General features: G+C 45.6%; 3 protein-coding genes across 15 annotated transcripts in view; 2 read left to right on the top strand and 1 right to left on the bottom strand.

Moving 5' to 3' along the window:
• The window catches only part of ANKRD27 (ankyrin repeat domain 27), a 53465-nt gene extending 53108 nt beyond the window's left edge, over positions 1 to 357 (bottom strand). For 11 of the 13 annotated variants that reach the window (XM_089902953.1, XM_022585855.2, XM_089902948.1 and 8 more), the window contains exon 1: positions 253 to 357. The gene's annotated coding sequence lies outside the window, so the exon portion shown is untranslated. The remainder of the gene's footprint in view (positions 1 to 252) is intronic. The other 2 variants (XM_089902951.1, XM_089902949.1) reach the window with 2 other exon arrangements.
• A 123-nt stretch (positions 358 to 480) lies between these two features.
• RGS9BP (regulator of G protein signaling 9 binding protein) lies at positions 481 to 5997 on the top strand. Its single transcript, XM_022585845.3, has one exon. It carries the CDS (start codon positions 1446 to 1448, stop codon positions 2157 to 2159), a length of 714 nt encoding a protein of 237 aa, XP_022441553.1. The 5' UTR covers positions 481 to 1445; the 3' UTR covers positions 2160 to 5997.
• Positions 5998 to 11660: 5663 nt separating this feature from the next.
• NUDT19 (nudix hydrolase 19) lies at positions 11661 to 18566 on the top strand. The gene is made up of 3 exons (XM_022585844.3): positions 11661 to 12493; positions 16404 to 16611; positions 17495 to 18566. Exons 1-3 carry the CDS (start codon positions 11780 to 11782, stop codon positions 17698 to 17700), a joined length of 1128 nt encoding a protein of 375 aa, XP_022441552.1. The 5' UTR covers positions 11661 to 11779; the 3' UTR covers positions 17701 to 18566.
• The last annotated feature ends 468 nt before the right edge of the window (positions 18567 to 19034 follow it).

The following is a 19034-nucleotide window of genomic DNA, read 5'->3' as shown; positions in this document are numbered from 1 at the left end:
ACACCAGAGGGGCAGAGCGAGCCCGGCTGAGGACAGGAGCCGGAGAGCCCGGGCGGGGCAGTCCACCCGGCGATGGGCCGGGGCCCTGGAGGCCGCCCGGGAGGCCGCCAGCCCAGCTTGGGGCGCCGGCTGAGGAAAGGAAAGAGCCCCTCCCCCTTCCAGCTCCGGGGCCCCGCCCGGCCTCTGGGCCCCGAGGCGCAGCAGTCCCGAGGGAAGGAGGGCGCGGGAGGAGACAGGAGGGAGGACACTTACTTAAAAGGCTACATAGTTTCACTCCCCGCTCTTCCCAGAGCGGCGCCGACCCCCTCCCGGCCCCTCGGTTCAGACCTCAGGCCCACCACCCCAACGCCGCAGATCTGCTCCACCGCCCACCCCCGTCGGGCGGAGCCGCGCCTCAAGATCTCTGGTCAGCCCAATGAGAGGTCGCCTTTATTCAGAGTGACGCGTGCGCAGAGCAATCATTGAGTCCGCCCAGCCGGGGGTGGGGCTCAGGAGGCACACAGCACTTCCTACTCAGGCTGGACCAGCCCAGAGCCACCGACTGCGCGTGCCCGGAACGGGAGGGGGCGGGGCCGAGAGCAGATCTGATCCAAGGGGTGGGGTCCAAGCTCTGTTGCTGGAAAGCGGGCTGGACTAGGAAGGGGAGATTTTGGGAGCCGTCCCGCCCCGCAGATCGCCCTTTACTGCTCGTTTTGGGAGACGGAGGTGCCCAATCCTACGAGGCATACCACTCCCGTCGCTGGCAGGGTCTAAGAGTCAGGGTATCTGGGTTCTAGCCTCTTCACTTGCATGGACGTGGCGTGATCTTAGCCCCCTTTTTTTTTTTTTTTATCGAGCCTCAGTTTCCCCTTCCGTAAAACAGAGGATTGGATCTTACGAGCGCTAATATTCCAGACCGTAATGGGGTGCGGAGGGGGAGATGGGGGACCTACACGTGACCTCCCGCGTGGGGCCCCGCCTATCCCTGGTCCAGGGGATGAAAGCGCCCAGCGAGGACGGGAGGGGGTGGGCGGATCCTAAGAAACCCTACCCGGCCGCCCTTGGCAGCAGCTAAGGCGGAGGGCGCGGCTCCGCGGCCCGCTAGCCCTGGCGACTGCACCGGAGGAGGATGGCGACCGCAACCCGGGCTTCGCGGGTGGCTACCGTGGAGGCGAGGACTGCGCAGAGATTCGGCGTGTGACTAGGAGGGCACCTGGGGAGGATGGACGAGGGGACGGGAAACAGCTAACGGGGCTCTCTCTCCGCGCCGAGTCCGCGGAAGCGCACGTCGTGGATCCTGAGCGGCTCTGTAGACAGCAGCGGCAGTGGCTAGCTCCTCTCAGGCCATGAGGAGTGCTCGGGCCGCCTGTCCAGGGGACGCCGTCGGGGCTGGCTGTGTCCTGCTGTACTGAGGGCGTGAGGCTGAGAGGGGCGCAGGCGGCCGGGCTGCGCCGGAGAGCAGCGCCATGGCGAAGGAGGAGTGCAAGGCACTACTGGACGCGCTCAATAAGGCGACTGCATGCTACCACCACCTGGTACTGACCGTCGGCGGCTCCGCGGACTCGCAGAACCTGCGAGAGGAGCTTCAGAAGACGCGCCAGAAGGCGCAAGAGCTGGCGGTGGCCATCCGCGCCCGACTGACAGCTCCGCTGCGCGACCGGGGCCTGGGCGCTGAGGAACGTGCCGAGTTCGAGCGCCTCTGGGTGGCCTTCTCTGGCTGCCTGGACCTGCTGGAAGCGGACATGCGGCGTGCGCTGACCTTGGGCACCGAGTTCCCGCTGAATAAGCCGCTGCGGCCGCTCGTGCGTACCGGGGTGGAAGGCGGCGCAGCGAACGTAGCGGCGCGCGCCCTGAGCGCCCGCAGCCTGCGGCACGAGGCGGAGCGCGGCTTCGACGTGGAAGACCTTCACCAGCTGGAGCGGGAGATCCTTCAGGTGGGCGAGATGATCCACGATATGGAGATGAAGGTCAACGTGCCCCGCTGGACGGTGCAGGCCCGGCAGGCGGCAGGCGCCGAGCTCCTGGCCAGGCCCAGCGCCGACGTCTCCTCGATGCGCGGTGTGTCCGTAGAGCAGCGCACGGGGCCCTGCGACCTGAGCAAGGCCCTGGCCGCCACCATCTTCAGCGCCGTGCTGCTGGCGGCTGTGGCCTTGGCCGTGTGTGTGGCGAAGCTGAGTTGACCCATACGCGAACGACCTCCGCCGCCACTACTCGCTACCCGGAGACACCCCTCAGAGAACATCTGCAACCGCCAGGACTAGGGATGAGAGTGGGATCTGGCATGTTTAAGGGGAGCGGTTCTAAAACCCTGCGTGTGTACGTGTATGTTTATACGCGCGTTTCAAGCACACATCTGCCTGGGCAGAACATGGCTTCCTCTTGATGGCCCGGGAGGAGTTAATTTTGCGCGGGCCACCGGGTCATTACCGCTAATGTATGCAGGAGCTTTATCCCCTATTAATAGAAAACCGTTCGTAGTGAGCGGAGATTCCTCCGAGTTAATAGGTTACCGCCTGTGCTGCAGGGGCGTGTTTACACTGAGTCTGAGCTTGGTGTCCCCACCCCTGCCAGTGATTCCCATTCTCCGAGTGGGGCAGTTTGGAAAGAGGGTGAGGTGAAATGAAGTGTGTTTTGGCCTGTGTGTGTGTGTTGGGTTTGTTTTCTAGACGAGAAAACAAATTGCAATAAGAGGTAAGCAGTTTTTATTACCTTAATCCTTTGGAGCCTAAGCTTAGGAGAGTGTGCAAATAGAAGTTCATGCAACATGCTTTCTTTTAGCACACGATTGCACACTTCTGCACACCCTTGCCTATTGAAAAGGGCTCTGCCCAGTCAGTCTGGAAGGGGTGCAAGCTTTGGGAAGGGCCACCGGCTATCTAAACAGGCACTTTCTCCTTAGCTGGGGCTTATTTTTGTTCCAGAACTAGACTAGAGTTTTTATCCTCCTTTGGGGGAGGGCTGGGGAATCCTCTTTGGAGCCCTTAATCCTATCTATCCCTTGGAATTTGCTTGCTGGCCAGTAGGAGAGCTGGCTTTGGAGGGAGCTGCATAGCTCCCTGACCTGGACACTGCCCCCTGAGAGGGTCAAGTGGGGCATCACTGGGCACAGAGGTCTTGAGCCAGTTAGCCCTGAGACTGGGTTAGAATGTAACAGCTTTAACTTCAAATTTAAGGAGATTAAAACAAAAATCATTTGTTAGAAAAATCCTGTAGCCACATTGTGTACTGTCAAAGCTGTTTTTTTTTTATAAAGGACATTTGGCCACGAATTCATACGGGTGCCAATGAGTCATACACAGTGTCTTTACTTATATACTTAGATTGCTAAACATACATCTCCACCTATTTTTAAAATCTATCTTCTTAAGGCAGGAGATCATAGCATAAACTACTGGAACCACAGATGTAGATGACAGAAGTTAGGTGGCCCTAGCCTCTTTGTGGCAGTAAATAAGGAAATGTGGTAAACACCTTAGGTCCCAGGCTGGAATTTGCCTGAGCACTGCCTGAATTTGCCTGAGCACAGAGCTCCCACCTGTGGATCAGAGAGAGCCTTGTTGGGGAAGTAAGGCTGAGAAAACAGATGCGTTTAACTCTGAAGGTAGTTTGGAATAAAACCCAGAGATTGGTTTGGCTGAAAAGTGACACGGATTTTTCTTTTCTCTCTTTTTCACCCCAGAAGTGAGAAAGGGGACTAGGAGGAGGGAATTGGCAAGTTTTCACAAGGGCAGTTTGGAGGGTCAAGGGTCAGAAGCAAATAGCAGCAGTAGTGCTGTCTGGGCACCCAGACCGACGGGCCACCCTCCCAGCCTTGATCACCCACTCCCACTCCCACTCCTCCTGAGCACACAGATTCCAGTACTGTAGATAGTGAAAGCAGAGGATCTGTTTGCGTGTTTCTGTGATAATGGTTTTAAAAGACCCAGAAGTCTTAAGCCGATTAAGAGTTCTATAACAATAACTAATAAAAGGAACTCCTGCTTCATCCGATCTGGGTGACTGAATTGGGCCATGTCAAATTCTTTTTACACCTGCCTTCCCAGGGTACCTTCAGAAATGACATAGAAAGTCTTCTAACTCCCCTCTTCCTCATCCCACATGCAACACAACACAGGATCTCTGTCACCTTCCCCAAAGTCTCATTTCTTTCAGGTAAGGGGAGGCTGGGGGGACTTCCCTGGTGGCTCAGTGGATAAGAACCCACCTGCCATTGCAGGGGACACGGGTTCGATCCCTAGTGCAGGAAGATCCCATGTGCTGTGGAGTAACTAAGCCCATGCGCCACAACTAGTGAGCCTGTGCTCTAGAGCCTGTGGACCACAACTACTGAGCCCGAGTGCTGCAACTACTGAAGCCCTCGCGCCTAGAGCCCGTGCTCCGCAACAAGAGTAGCCACCACAATGAGAAGCCCGCGCACCACAACGAAGACCTAATGCAACCAAAAATAAATAAAATTAAATCTTTAAAAAAAAAAAAAAGAGGCTGGGGCATATTGTGACCCAGTGTTGGAAAATATCCCTAAATATATTCTGTTGTCTCTAAAACTGTGATTCTTTGTCCTTATCAACGAGTTTTGGGTCATGATTCATCAGAATCTATTAAAGAAACAACCCATCAGAAGTTGTGTAATCCATTGCTTCTCTGCCTTTTGGCTAAGATCAAGCGTGGAAGTTGTGTAATCCATAGAGATCAATCGGGACAAGCAAAATTTTTTTGTTTTCGCCCTTTCCACCCACTTGGCAGATCCTTGAGTATTTACTTACATGGGCAATCAGATGTGTACCTGGTTCTGAGAATCCTCTGCTCACTGAACTTAGTGATAAAGCATTGCACACACACCAAAAAAGCTGAATGACAATAAACGTATTTATCCTGTGGACATGTTAACCTATACAACTCTTTGGAAATGTTAAGCATTTGTAATAGTTGGCATTACTTGGAGTCATAATATTGCCTGACAGGACTTTTGCTATATGATGTAAGCAAAGTCACTTTCTGCTTGAGCAATAGGTTGCTCAATAACAGCAATATCTCCCTGCTCTCATTTCTATGTATAATTCAAGAGGTTGCTTTCTGGTAGAAGCCTGATTCAATGTAGGTGTTGGATATCAAAGTCATTAATTTTCTAAAAATAGTTGTTATGATCTTATACCATGATACAAGTGATGAAAGTCATCTTATACCATGTTATGATCTTATACCATGATACAAGTGATGAAAAAATTACAAATATTTAATATAGGGTATATATGATAATGGTCAGTGTTAGAGTCTACTTTCCTAAATTAAAGGTACAAGTTAAAGGATAGATCTTTACCTCAAAAGTTAAGTGCTATTATAAATCTCTTGTAAAGTTAATACCTGTAAGAGAAAACATGCCTGGCTTCTCTTTTAGGAAAATAGCACAGCTTTATCTGATACTGAGAAGACAAGAACTTGGAATGCCAAGGCACTTATCACAGGAACTTTCAACTATTCCTATTAGAAAAAAAAACAGAGAACATGATAATGTTTGTAGAAGAAAAATATGCCTGGCAAATTCTTTTCTCCTGTTCTCTAAGAATGTATGCTTTTAAATGCCACAAGGGAAAATATTTTTGGTAAGTCAAATTAGAGCATAAACTTCACAATTTACCTAAGGTTTACAATAAGCTACATAAGAGATGTGTCCTGTCCAATGACTAAAAAGCAGTTTGGGTTGAAGAGAGTTCTAGTTTGCATGAGGACCCTGATCATGCTGCATTTTCCTTTTCAATGTGCACATTGATACATTTTTAGCTACACAGTTACTTCTCAGAATGCAGTTCTCTGTTCTGTAATGAATGTTTGTGAAGGGTACAAGCCCCAAAGTGTGATCCTGCAAGGCAGGCTAAGAAACAAAAGTGCTGTAGGAGTGGCCTCTGCCTTCCTTTGAGGAATGCCTCCTCCTGCAACGTGGGACCAGCTGTGATGGGCAGGGCTCTGCCTTTCTCTCTGAGTACCTCAGACAAGTCACTGACCTCCCTGTGCCTCACTTCCCTCATCTTTGAAATGGGGGGGGGGGGCGGGCAACTGATTAACTCAAAGTTCCCTTCCAGGGCTTAAAACATTTAATAGAATGCAGTTAAACGAAAAAGGGTTGTTTTGTTTGGGGTTTTGGTGGGGAGGGGGTTGTCATTGTTGGTTTTGGTGTGTATGGAAATGGAATCTTAGTTTGTCCAAAATTAGTCTGTTGGTAAAATTCCATATGAATTTTAAAAATCAGAAGCTTACTGCGATTTTAGTCCACATCAGAATTAGTGTCTGGACTTAAAAGCAAATTTGTATAAATGCTACTTATTTATAGTGTTTAAATTAGATTTATAGCTACTTATTTATAGTGTTTAAATTAGATTAGGAATTTAAATTCAGACTCTAAGTCTGAGTCCAAGAAAGCCTAGTGTTTATTAAACAGTTTGTTTTACCCAGCAATCTAAACTGATTCTGGTAAATTACAGATGTGAAATCCCATCATTTGTCATGGAGTCAGAGAGAATCCTGTTCTGTAACTGACCTGGTGCCCTCAGAAGTATAATTGCATTGGCTGCCTGATTTTGGGAAATTAGCACAGCATGGGCTGTTTTGTATATGGCAACAGATCCTAGTTGGAATTAAATGCTCCGTGTCTACTGTTTGAATGACACGTCTAACTAAATGGCTATTAATAATTAAAAATTAAAGATAACGTGCAGCATTTATAACTTAGTTGAAAAAGGCACCCTCAAATGATTCAGCTATCAACTCCTTTTTTTTTTTTTTTTTTTTGCGGTATGCGGGCTTCCCACTGTTGCGGCCTCTCCCGTTGCGGAGCACAGGCTCCGGACGCGCAGGCTCAGCGGCCATGGCTCACGGGCCCAGCCGCTACCGCGGCATGTGGGATCCTCCCAGACCGAGGCACGAACCCGCGTTCCCTGCATCGGCAGGCGGACGCTCAACCACTGTGCCTCCAGGGAAGCCCAACTCTTATGAGTTTTTAAGATATTCTTAATCTTCTTCATGCACATTTAAATTGAAGTGAATATCCTGATCAACATATTTACCCTTCACAGATTTCATTACATAAAGAGATATTCAGAAAGACTCCAGGATTGTATATCTCCAGGTGCTTTTCTACAATACAGTTATACTCATCTTTTAATGCAGGATGGAATCCAGGAAGAATAGTAGGTCTCCACATAAACGATCTTTGGCTGTGGTCAATGTAGATCAAAGTCATGTTCAAATACTGTTTCTTTGGCTCTTAGGAACTGACCAAAGGTGCAGGAACTGACCACATGCTGCAGCTCTCTGTCCATGAGCACAAGATGGATTTCTGGGAAAGCATTCCTCTCTTTAATTTACTTATTTTCATCTCATTACACAGAGGATTGTGGGTGTTTTCATTGCAGTACTGTGAGATCTTGGGCATCCTGCTTCTTTGGTGTTTCAGTTTAGAATGTTATAACCTTAAGGCTTATATGACAAACGTAAACAAGCCAAATGAGAACTCCTGTTGGCAAAATGATTTTCAAGAGTCCTTCTAACATGCTGTTGTCAGAAAGCAAATTTGAATGTCCTTTGTCTGTAGGTATGTGTTAGGCACATAGAGAAGATCTAAGAGGAAATATACAGAAATGAAAACGTAAAGGTGGTGGAATTACGAATGGTATTTTTTCAATATATATTTAATATTGTTATATTGTTTTTACAATAAAAGTTTGAATGTTCTTATCATACAGAAAATATTAGTTATTAAAATATAAATTTTAACAGGGTCTCATTTATAATGAGAAACAATTTCAGAACACACATCCCCTCCCCCACCCCGCCAGGCGCCACAAACAGGCAAAGCAAAACTTTTGGAATCTTACCTGCAGGGAATCAGAAGCACGTTTTGAAATGCAGCATCAAGACAGAATAGCATCGAGGTTAGGAGCACTGACTATGGAATAGGGTACCCCTGAGTTCAGATCCATTCTTTTTTGTGTGTGTGTGTGTGTTACGCGGGCCTCTCACTGTTGTGGCCTCTCCCATTGCGGAGCACAGGCTCCGGACGCGCAGGTTCAGCGGCCATGGCTCACGGGCCCAGCCGCTCCGTGGCATGTGGGATCTTCCCGGACCGGGGCACGAACCCGTGTCCCCTGCATCGGCAGGCGGACTCTCAACCACTGCGCCACCAGGGAAGCCCCAGATCCATTCTTATTGAAGATTTTCATTAATTTCCCTGACCTCAATTTCCTTATCCTTACAATGGGAGTAATAATAGGATATACTTCATAGGGATATTGAGGTAAGACTTTTTGCAGGCACAGGGCTCAATAAATGTTGGCTGCCTAAAATGGGACGGTTGGACAAAAGAAGCAATATATATGAAAACATTAACTTTCTATAACTTAGGTAAAATCGGTGGAAATCATTTTGAAGATTAAAACTAGCTAAACTTGTCAATGAAAGAAGGTATGTAATAAAAAGGTCAAGGTTACAGAGGGAAATTCAGGTTGATCTAGAAGTTGGAATCTGTACATTTTAAAAGTCAAACTTATTGAGGTATAATTTAAATACAGTAACATTCACCCTTCTTAGGTGTGCAGTTTTGAGTTTTGACAAATGTGTACAACCATGTATCCACCGCTGCAATCAAGATATAGAATGTTTTCATCACCACCCAAGAGTTCCCCCATGTCCTTTGTAGGCAATCCTTTCCTCTCACCCCAGGATCTGATTTCTGTCCCTACAGTGTTGCCTTTTCCAGAATGTCACCTAAGTGGAATCTATGCATTTTTGAGAAAACATATTGTGAACCTTTTTTAAACCCTTTTCAAAAAACATTTTGAGAAATCATTTTTATGTGATGATTCTTGGTGCACTGGATGTTGCTGGTCATTCATAGGTGAATTCCATTTAACTGCAGTGACATGCCTTCGTTTCTAGGCAGGCTGAACAAACTCTCCTGCTACTGTGGATTCTCCAAGCTGAAGTCATCCCTCCATGGCTAGCCCCCGCATTCTCTTCCTTTCTTTTTCCACTGAAAAACGTGATAAATAATGGATAACAGAAATGAATTTGGGCTCAATGAAGTAGAGATTGAAATAAAAGTCCACTTGGAGCTATAGGTAAGAAACAATATGACGTTTGGAAAGTTGTTTTTTTTTCTTTCAGGATCATGCATGTTCTAATCAAATGAGAACATTTGTTATTGTAAAGATAGCTGGGGAAGACCAGACCAGTGGAACATAAGAACCAAGAGTCAAGTGTCCTTCTCTGAAGTAAGCAACTGTTGTCATAAACAAAATGACTCTTGTGATCAAGTGGCACATGGTAACTGCTAGCCCTAGTAGGGGATGGTTGTGTGCACTTACTGTCAGGCCTGGAGTAGCTGGCACTGTGCCCCTGGCAGAACAGGGCGGAGCAGGACACTTGGAGGACACGCCAATAGGTCTGGAGACAGATTCCAAACAACACTTGCTGCACGTGTGACCTTACATAAATCACAACCAACTGTCTTTCCATATCTCTTGCCCATTTTCTACACAATTGGAGGTTTTTTCTTCTCAGTCCTTTGTGATAGGCATTAGAGATATTTTCTCAGTTTATTATATCTTGGACTTTCTTATGGTGTCTTCTGTCATAATAAAGTTATAAATATGCACAGTGTGTCAAATTGATCAATCTTTTCCCTTATGCTTCTAGATTTTGAGTCAAAGACTATAGAGGAATTTACCTGTTTTCTCCTAATGCTTCGATGGTTTTTTTATCCACTGTTGTAGCCAGCCTCCAAGATGACCACCAATGATCCCTACCACCTGGTGTTTTCATGTAGTCCCCTCTCACACGGAATAGAGCTGACCAGTGTAACAATAGGATACTGTGGAAGTGATGGAATGTGACTCCTGAGGCTAAGTCAGGACATGCATCATGACTTCTTCCTTCCACTCTCTTGGATCATTAACTACCATGTCTCAAAGACATCCAAGCAGCACTATGGAGAGGCCAATATGGTGAGGAACTGAGGCCTCTGGCCAACGGCCATATGAGTGAGACATTGTAGAAATGGATCCCTCAGCCCCTAACCAAGCCCCAGCTGACATGCTCACCAGTCTCATGTGAAATACTGAGACAGAACAACCCATCTAAGATGCTCTTGAAATCTTGAACCACAGAAACTGTGAGATAATAAATGTTCATTGTTTGAAGCCACCGAGTTTTCAACCTCCCAAGCTAAAACTTTAATTCCTTCTTTTCCCTTGCTCTGCATATTCAACCAATTACCACATTACCTCAAGTCTACCTCCTAAATACTCTCTGGTGAATCATTCCCTTCTTCCCACCTCACCCCCTCTTCACAGCCACTCTCATAGTTTAGACCTTCACCATTTCTTCCCCAGCACGTTCCACGGGCCTCCAGAACAGCCCCATCCAATTGAGTCATCAGGCTGTTGTCAGGGTGACCTTTGAAGGTATGAACTTAATCATGTCACCACCTTTTAACGGCTTCCCATGGCTTAAAGCACTGAAATCACCTGGAGAAGTTGGGGGATTGTTAAAAACACAGGCTCCAGGGTGCCATCCTAGACTCCACAATAGATTGTGAAATGATTGTCTCAGAGCAGAGAGCCATGCAGTGGGAAAGCAGGTAAGGGAGGGGTCCCTAACTGTGGATTATGCAGAGACTCAAGATGGATGAAATTTGGCAGACTCCACCCCCCTCCCCCAACCTGCCAGTACATGTGTTCTCCCTTGGCCTCTGTGTTTTTCTAAACATGTGGTCTTGTTTCCTGTTTCTGGGATGCGGTCAGTACACAGGGATCTGCATCTTTAGAAAATGATGCCAACAAAAATCAACCTAAATACTACTGTTGCCCTCTCTGGATTCTCCCCCAGGGAATATCCCACATTAAAATGATAGTTTGAAAATGAGGCTCAACAATAGTCTATATGCACATCCGGACACATAACAAATGGGTGATCAACTATAATAGCAATTGTGGAGAAACCGTTAGTAACGAATAAGGAGCTATAAAAGAGAAGACTGCTTTAACAGGCTCTTTCTAAAGGTGGAGCAGAGCAAAATTTCCATCTCTAGGCTTGGATTAAAATTCTCCCATGAAAGTGGAAATTATCCAGTGACCTAATATGCTTAAGGTGGTCCCAGGTGCCCTGACAATAAAAGGTGTCCAGATCACAAGGTGGGAGCTTGTCTGGGGATTCAAGGAGGACCTTTCACACTCAGACTGTGCAGTGGGAAATTTGTAATTTGGTATCTGGTTCATGCATCAGTTTTTCATTGCTGGGGTTCACGTGAGCCTGCAAAGCTCGGACACCTAGCCCTTGGACGCCCCCCCATCCACCCCTACTCCACCCCCCGCCAAAGGAAACAAACCCTCTTTGTTTAATCGAGAAAGTCCTAGTTCTCGGGTTTTGGTGTCACCAGACCTAGGTTTGCATCGCACTTTTACCTCGACAGGTCATTGTGCAATCATAAGCATTCCTGCTCTTGGTCCATGTGTCCTGAGTGAGGGTGTTGAGGCCCTCCTAGCAAGCGGCTGTGACAGCCCTTGCCCCGCGAGAGTGACCTGGCTGGGAACAACGGCACTCGAGGCGGAGCTTCACCGCACTGGCACACGCCTGCTTCTCCCCCTTACAGGCAGGCGCGGGTGAGGCCAAACAGCCCGGGTTCACCGATCGCCCAGCGCGCACCTTGCCGGGAGTTCACCCAGCGAGACGCCGGCTTCCGTCCTCAGGCCCGGGGAAAACTCCAGCCTCACCAGAAGCTGAGCCCGGAAGCCGCGCGCCGCCACACGCCATGAGCGGCCCCCTGCGGCCGGGCCCAAGCAGTTGGCGGCGGGCGGCCACCGTGGTGCTGGCTGCGGGCTGGCTGCTCCCGGTGGCCGCCGCCCCGCCGCGGCCCCCGCCGCCCGCCGAGGGCTTCCGGCTGCTGCTGCTGCTGCGCTCCGCGCGCCAAGGCTTCTTGCCCGGGGCGCATGTCTTCCCGGGTGGGGTGCTGGACGCGGCAGACCGCTCCGCCGACTGGCTGAGCCTCTTCGCGCCGCACCACCGGCCGCCCCGCTTTGGCCTGGGCCCGGCGCCGCCCAGACGCGCCACCTTCCCGGTGCTGCCAGATGCCAGGCCCGGAGCCAACGACGGGGACGAGGCGGCGCTGCCGGATGACGTTGCCTTCCGCATCTGCGCCATCCGCGAGGCCTTCGAGGAGGCTGGCGTGCTGCTGCTGCGGCCCAGGGGCCCCGGGCCCGTCGCGTCCGAGCCGGGCCGCGCCCTCGCGCCGCCGCCGGCCCTGGCCGACTGGCGCGCCCGCGTCCGCCGAGACCCGCAGCACTTCCTGCGCCTGTGCGCTCACCTAGACTGCACTCCCGACATCTGGGCGCTGCACGACTGGAGCGCCTGGCTCACGCCTTTCACGCAGCGCCGTGGCCGCCGCTTCGAGACCACCTTCTTTCTGTGCTGCCTGTGCGAGCCGCCGCCGGTCTTCCCCGACTTGGTGGAGGTGGTGGACTGCCAGGTAGGCGTCCTCCCGGCGCGGAGTAGGGACCCACTGGAGCTTGGGAATGAGGACCCCACCCCCGGCCGGCGGCCCAGGCCCACCCGGAACCTCCAGATAGGCCGGGTCCAGGGAAGCTAATTCGCTTGCTCAGGGACATACAGCCAGTACGCGACTGAGCGGGCATGGGACCCAGGTGGTCCGGCCCCCGGCCAGCAGGCCAAAGCCATGACCTTGGTGAACGGCTTTCTACTTTCCCCGGCTTCACAGCCCCAGGGCCTCGACGATGTCTCCCCACGCGGTTTCTCCAGCAGGAGGCCGGCGGAGACGCTAGGAGCTCTGCTAGCGCTGATCAGGTGCCAGGCTCCTTCCTAAGCACTTGCCGTGCATTAACTCATTTCAACCCCCAGCAGTTTGTTTCCTCGTAGTTCAGTCTTTTAAAATTTATTTGAGACTGTTTCATTTGAGACTTGTTTTATGGCCACGAATATGGTCTACCTTGGTGAATGATCCCTCTGCACCTAAAAAGAATGTGTGTTCTTCTGTATTTGATGAAGTGTTTGTAGAACTGTCAGTTAGGTTAAGTTCGTTGATAGTGTCCTCAGGTCTTTCATATCATTTACCTGTTCCATCAAGTACTGAGAGAGGAATGCTGAAATCTTCAAAGAATAATTGCGGATTTGTCTTTTTCTATTTTCAGTTTTTCAGTTCCATCAGGTTTTGCTTCGTGTATTCTGAAGCTCCCTTGTGAGGTGCTGCATAGGACTATTCAAGCTTGATGGATTGAGCCTTTGATTATGACGAAATATCCTTCTTTATCCCTGGCAATGTTCCTTATTCTGAAATCTGAAGTTTACCGTCTGATACTAATACAGCCGCTCAGACTTTCATTTGATTAGCAATAGCATAGTATATTTTTTTCCATTCTTTACTTTTAATCTGTCTTTATATTTAAAGTGTGTTTCCTGTAGGCAGCATATAGTCTTACTTTTTTATCCAATATGACAGTTTCTGCCTTTCAACTGAAGTGTGTAGATCATTTGTATTCAGTGTTATTCTCAATAAGGTTAACTTCAAATCTGCCATCTTGCTGTTAGTCTTTTAGTCTGTCCCCTCTATTATTTGAACTGTTTTTCTTCTTTTCCTGACTTCTTTTGGATTAACTGAGTATTTTTAGGACTGTGTTTTATCTCCACTATTGACTTATTAACTGTACTTCTTTGTGATTGCTTTAGGGTTTGCAATATACATCTCTCATTTCATGTGTAGTATTAGAACCTTAAAATAATATACTTCCATTTCTCCCCTCCTGTCATTTATGCTTTTGTTGTCATACATTTGACTTCTATTTCTATTATAAACTCTATAATACACTGATTATTTTTGCTTTAAATAGTCAATCTGTTAAAGACTGTGAAAATGAGGGGGAAATGTCTTTTATGTTTACCTGCATATGTACTATTCTTAGCACTCTTCATTACTTTGTGTGGATTTAATCTACATCTGGTATCTTTCTGCCTAAAGAACTAACTCTAATATGTCATGTATTTCAGATCTTCTAAATTTGTTTAGAATGAATGAATCTAAATTCATTCTAAACAGTGAATCTTCTAAATTTTGTCTGAAAATACGTTATTTTGCTTTTGGTTTTTGAAAGATATTTTGGCTGGGTGTAGAATTCTATGTAGGTTAACAGTTTGGGTTTGTTTTTTTTTCCTCTCTCTCAGTACTTAAAAATGTTGCTTCATTATTTTCTGGTTTGCATAATCTTCTGTTGAGAAGTCTTTTTTTTCTTCCAGTTTTATTGAGATATAATTGACATACAGCACTGTGTAAGTTTAAGGTGACAGCATAATGATTTGACTTACATATCCCATGACATAATTACCACAGTAAATTTAGTGAACATCCATCATCTCATAGAAAAGTTTGCTTTTAACTCTCTGTTCTTCTGTATGTAATGTGTGTTTGTGTTTTTGGTGTATGTGGCTACTTTAAATATTTCCTCTTAATTATTGGTGTTCAGTAATTTGATTATGATGTGTGTGGTTTTCTTTTTGTTTTATTATTTAATTATTTGTTTCTTCAAATATTTTTCACCTCCCTCTGTTTTCTGGGACTCCATGTATGTTGGACTACTTGATGATGTTCCACAGGTCCCTGATGCCTTGTTCATTTTTTTCAATCTTTTTTCTTCTCTGCTTTATTTTGAATAGATTTATTGCTATATTTTCAAATTTTCTCCCTTTTCTTTCTTTTTTTTTAAAATAAATTTATTTATTTATTTTTGGCTGTGTTGGGTCTTTGTTGCTGCATGCAGGCTTTCTCTAGTTGTGGCGAGCGGGGTCTACTCTTCGATGCGGTGCGCGGGCTTCTCATTGCAGTGGTTCTCAACATGGGATGATTTACCCATCCCACCCTCAGGTGCATTTAGCAATGTCAGGAGACATTCTTGGTTGTCACAACCCAGGGACTTCTACCGGCTTCTACTGGGTAGAGCCCAGGGATGCTGCTGAATATCCTTCCACAAAGAATTATCTGGCTTAAAGTGTCAGTACTGCCGAAGTTCAGAAACTGAGGGGCAACAGTGGAATTTAGAGCCAGCGTCACCCCACCCCACCACCGCCCTGTGAGTTTGAAGCCCAGGTTTTTTAGTTAGAGGATCTTCCTACGTTTTCTCATCTGTAAAATGAGAGTATGCAGGGTTATCCTAAGGATTGGAAATACTTTATGTAAAGTATTTTTGCTCAAAATACTTTTACTGGTAACTAGTAAAACTAGTGTTTTACTAGTGACAAGTAACCAATAAACAATAAGTTATTTAAGTTATTTTAGCCTATGATCTAGACCAACCTGAACAGGTTGAATTAAGTGAGTTAATGGCTGTTGTTTAACCCTTTATCTTCATTGTTACCACTGAACTCACAGGATACCTTAGAGATTGGGTGGTCCTTTGAGGCCAGAGCTTTGTTTTTCAAAATGTAACCTTGACCAACTTCAGAAGAATCTGGGGTGCTTATTAAACATAGATTGCTGGGCCCCATAGATTGAAGATTTAACAAGTTTCTCAGGTTTCTCATACAAGCTTGTAAACTTTGGGCCTATAGATATTCAAGGCAGTCAATCTCAACTCCCTGGTTTTGGGTGTGAGAATCAGTTTCCCCAGTGTAAGGAGATATTTAGTAAACCAGTTGAAGAAAGACCTTTTGGGGTTATTTCATATTATTGAATCAGCTCTTTTTATCTAAATGTGTATGGAAGGAAGGCTTGGGAAAGTGGGCAGGTCACAGCAGTGAGGCCACTTAAGTGAAATGGGTAAGTGCTATCTGGTTGATACCGTGCAGTTATTACACTCCTGGGCCGACAGACTGAGTCACATCTCTTGACCTTCCTCAAAGCTTCTCTTGCTCCGGCCTCTTTACCTTCATTGTAACACATGGCACACATCACGCTACATTTTGTTTGCTGAAGGCCCTATTAGGGCCTGAGAGATCTTTGTCTCATCCACCACCACATCCTCAGTGCCTAGCCAAGGCGCCCATTTATGGGAGGAATGAATGGGCACTAAATTCTCAATCTGCTGTCATGAGTTTATACTTCAGAGTCTTCCTTTAGGAGTGACCAGAACCACCTTGCCTTCTTAGCATCTCCTGCCTTTTATGCTGAACAACACTCCCAGGTCAACCCTTTGTGATCTATCCTGGTTTATTTACTAGTTCTCAGGATCAATGTCCCAATAATCAACCGCTGAAGGGAGTCAACCCAGCTTTCTTCACCAAATCTTTTCATGTTGTCTCAGAGGAATCTAGCAAGACACATTAATGAATTACTTTTACATTTTCAGTTAGCTCTTAGGTACTGATCTAAGGATCTCGAGTCTTGCGTTGTCTATAGGATAAACTTCAGAAAGCCTTACCTTTGTCTTCTGCAGTGGTCATCTCCGTCAGAGGCAACTGAAAGCTTCATATCAAAGGAAATTTGGCTTGCACCTCCACAGTTCTACGAAATAAGAAGACTAGAACAGTTTGCCTCTCTCTCTGACTTGCACCAATTTTGTTTGGATCGTGAATTAGAAGGGGTGGAAAGATGGCTGCCAATCACATTATTAACTGCTGATGGAACAATCCAGCTTTTACCAGGTAAATCAGTGAGTTATCAATGTTTTTGTTAGTATTCACATTTAAGGCTCTGGGCCGTATGGCAGTATTATCTCACACAGAGACATGAACTACAGTCTCTGTTTTACACACTACAGAGGTACTAATTAAATAAGATCAAGGTCTGTAAGATATTCATAGTATTTATTATAACCAGAAATTCTGGATACATTACTTTATATACACTTATGTAAATATATTTCCTAGACACTAACAAAGTTCTTTCTTGTATATTAGCTCACTTTTTTACATTTTAATTTTAAATTATGCGAACTTGTAAATTGTACTTATTTGATTGAAAGAGAGTTTGTTGGTGGTCAATTGTTGTTGGGTGAGTACAGGATAGAGGTTTTGTAGCCGCTTACGGTGGAGTTTTGTGACCTGTCTCACTTACGGCTGCTTATCTCACTTCTCAGAATTGTGAAAATATTTGTTATTCATCCTACAGTGGGACAGCTCAGCAGTTTTGATGTGTAAATAATAATTTCTGTAATTTAACCTTAAAACGATTAGAGCAGCCCACATTGAAACACCAAAAATATATGGATATCAAGGCCAACATTAACACTGAATGGGATAAAGAGAGTCATGAATGAGTGTAAAAAATTATAGTTCAGGATGAAAAAATACTAGTCATAAATGTACCCAAAGAAAATTCTTGGCTGGAAATTGGAGAACTGGGGAGGGTAGGGGGGTATTAAAAACACAAAAAATAAATTGAGGTAAGCACAAAAAATTAGGATTTTTTAACAACTATCTCAGTTCCAAACACCTGAAATAGATAAAAATAAACACTGATTTATATATCACAAATATATTGGAATGTTTTATAAAATAACACTAAAATTAAAATATTATTTTTCAGGAGATGAGATGTACTTAGAAGATTCAAACTATTTAGAAAATCTTATGTCCACTGAAAAAAAGAATGAAGAAATCATGAAAGAAGGCACGAAATTTCACCGAATAGTGATGTACAATCGCCATGATTATAACATCCACGTGACAGTTCAGTCCAAGTATAAACATGTTTACCCTAAGAACTATGTAGTGAGTAAGAGCCGTCTGTAGAGAATGGCTTCTTTGTAAGCTGGCCTCCTTGAAGTTGTCCTGATGAAAAATGAGGGTTGACTAGACGTGCCTGGAACTTAAGCAACTTTGTGCCTGTAAGTTCTAGTACAGTCTTTCATATTTCAAGTGTATTACGGAGCTCTCTTATTTTATTCTTTAAACCTTACAGTATCACACAAGTATAAAGTATTAATGATCTTGTTACCAAAACGAGAAAAAAATTTTCATGAGGGTTTCCGCTTCTGTATTGTTTTGTTATCAGAAGTTTAAATAAGATGTTCTACTGTATTGTCTTTTAACTGTATTAGCACTCTGCCTGATGTGCTGGGAGATTGATCCATGAATTCCTTAGACTTTCTGCTGGAATTAATTTAAGGATGTATGATTAGATACATGGTGAACAGTAGACTGAGGTGACCTTCAAGTGACTGTGTCATTATTTTCTTATGACTTTAGCGTGATGATTAAGAGAGAATTCTGTTTAAAACTAAATGGCGTGAGTTATTAGGTTTACCAGATTGGAAATTAGTTTAGTGACTGTTGTAAAGAAATATGAAGCCATAACAAAAGCCATAATTATGTTTACCTTGGAGGGCTAGTTAACAGAATCCAGAGAGCTTAGAGGGATTTAGAACTATTCATCATTTAATGGTACTTACTAATGGTGTTTGTTTTCAGTGGTTTTAATATGGGTAATTTGTTCACCTCCTCTTAAGAGAATAATGTTTATTGATTAAAGATGGGAAATGGTTTAGACGCCAGTTCATTTCAGATCTTTGACTATATTATGCATTGTACATTGAATTTCATTTTTCATGAAACGTTCTGGTTTTCCTACCTATAAAATAGAGCTATTGATAATTAAAGTTTATGTGTATTATTTAATCCTACTTAGAGGAATACATCTAGATCAGTGGTTCTCAATCCGGGCACTTTTGCCCTTCCGGGGCATTTGGCAGTGTCTGGATAAATTTGGGTCGTCACAACTGAGAGTGCGCCGCTTCTACCATCTAGTGGCGAGAAGCCAGGGGTACAGTTTAATATCCTGCAATGCACAGGACAGCCACCCACAGTGAAGAATTATCTGGCCAAGTTTGAGAACTCTGATCTAGAGGAAAATCTATTGTCTTTGGTAAATGGTTCCAACATGTAAATTTTGAGAGCCACATAGAATTAGCATTCAATCTGGCTTCTGAATCTATAGAAGTTCTCCTTACTTTTGGCCTTGGGCATACTATTCTTTCATTCTCACAGAAAACAGAATGTTATAATTGGAAGAACACCATGATTTTGCTGATGAGAAAACTGAGAAACAGATTCACACAGCTAGTGCC

The sequence above is a fragment of the Delphinapterus leucas genome, chromosome 20 (genome assembly GCF_059928025.1).
Source record: "Delphinapterus leucas isolate spDelLeu-1000000601 "Yukka" chromosome 20, BTC_Dleu_Yukka2, whole genome shotgun sequence".
Lineage (NCBI taxonomy): Eukaryota > Metazoa > Chordata > Mammalia > Artiodactyla > Monodontidae > Delphinapterus > Delphinapterus leucas.
This window is presented reverse-complemented; position numbering and strand designations above follow the sequence as displayed.

Excerpts from the sequence above, each read along its gene's own strand:
- RGS9BP (XM_022585845.3), top strand. The coding sequence starts at position 1,446 with ATGGCGAAGGAGGAGTGCAAGGCACTACTGGACGCGCTCAATAAGGCG.
- NUDT19 (XM_022585844.3), top strand. The coding sequence starts at position 11,780 with ATGAGCGGCCCCCTGCGGCCGGGCCCAAGCAGTTGGCGGCGGGCGGCC. Across the intron at positions 12,494-16,403 it reads TGGAGGTGGTGGACTGCCAG|TGGTCATCTCCGTCAGAGGC; the intron begins GTAGGCGTCCTC and ends TGTCTTCTGCAG. Across the intron at positions 16,612-17,494 it reads AACAATCCAGCTTTTACCAG|GAGATGAGATGTACTTAGAA; the intron begins GTAAATCAGTGA and ends ATTATTTTTCAG.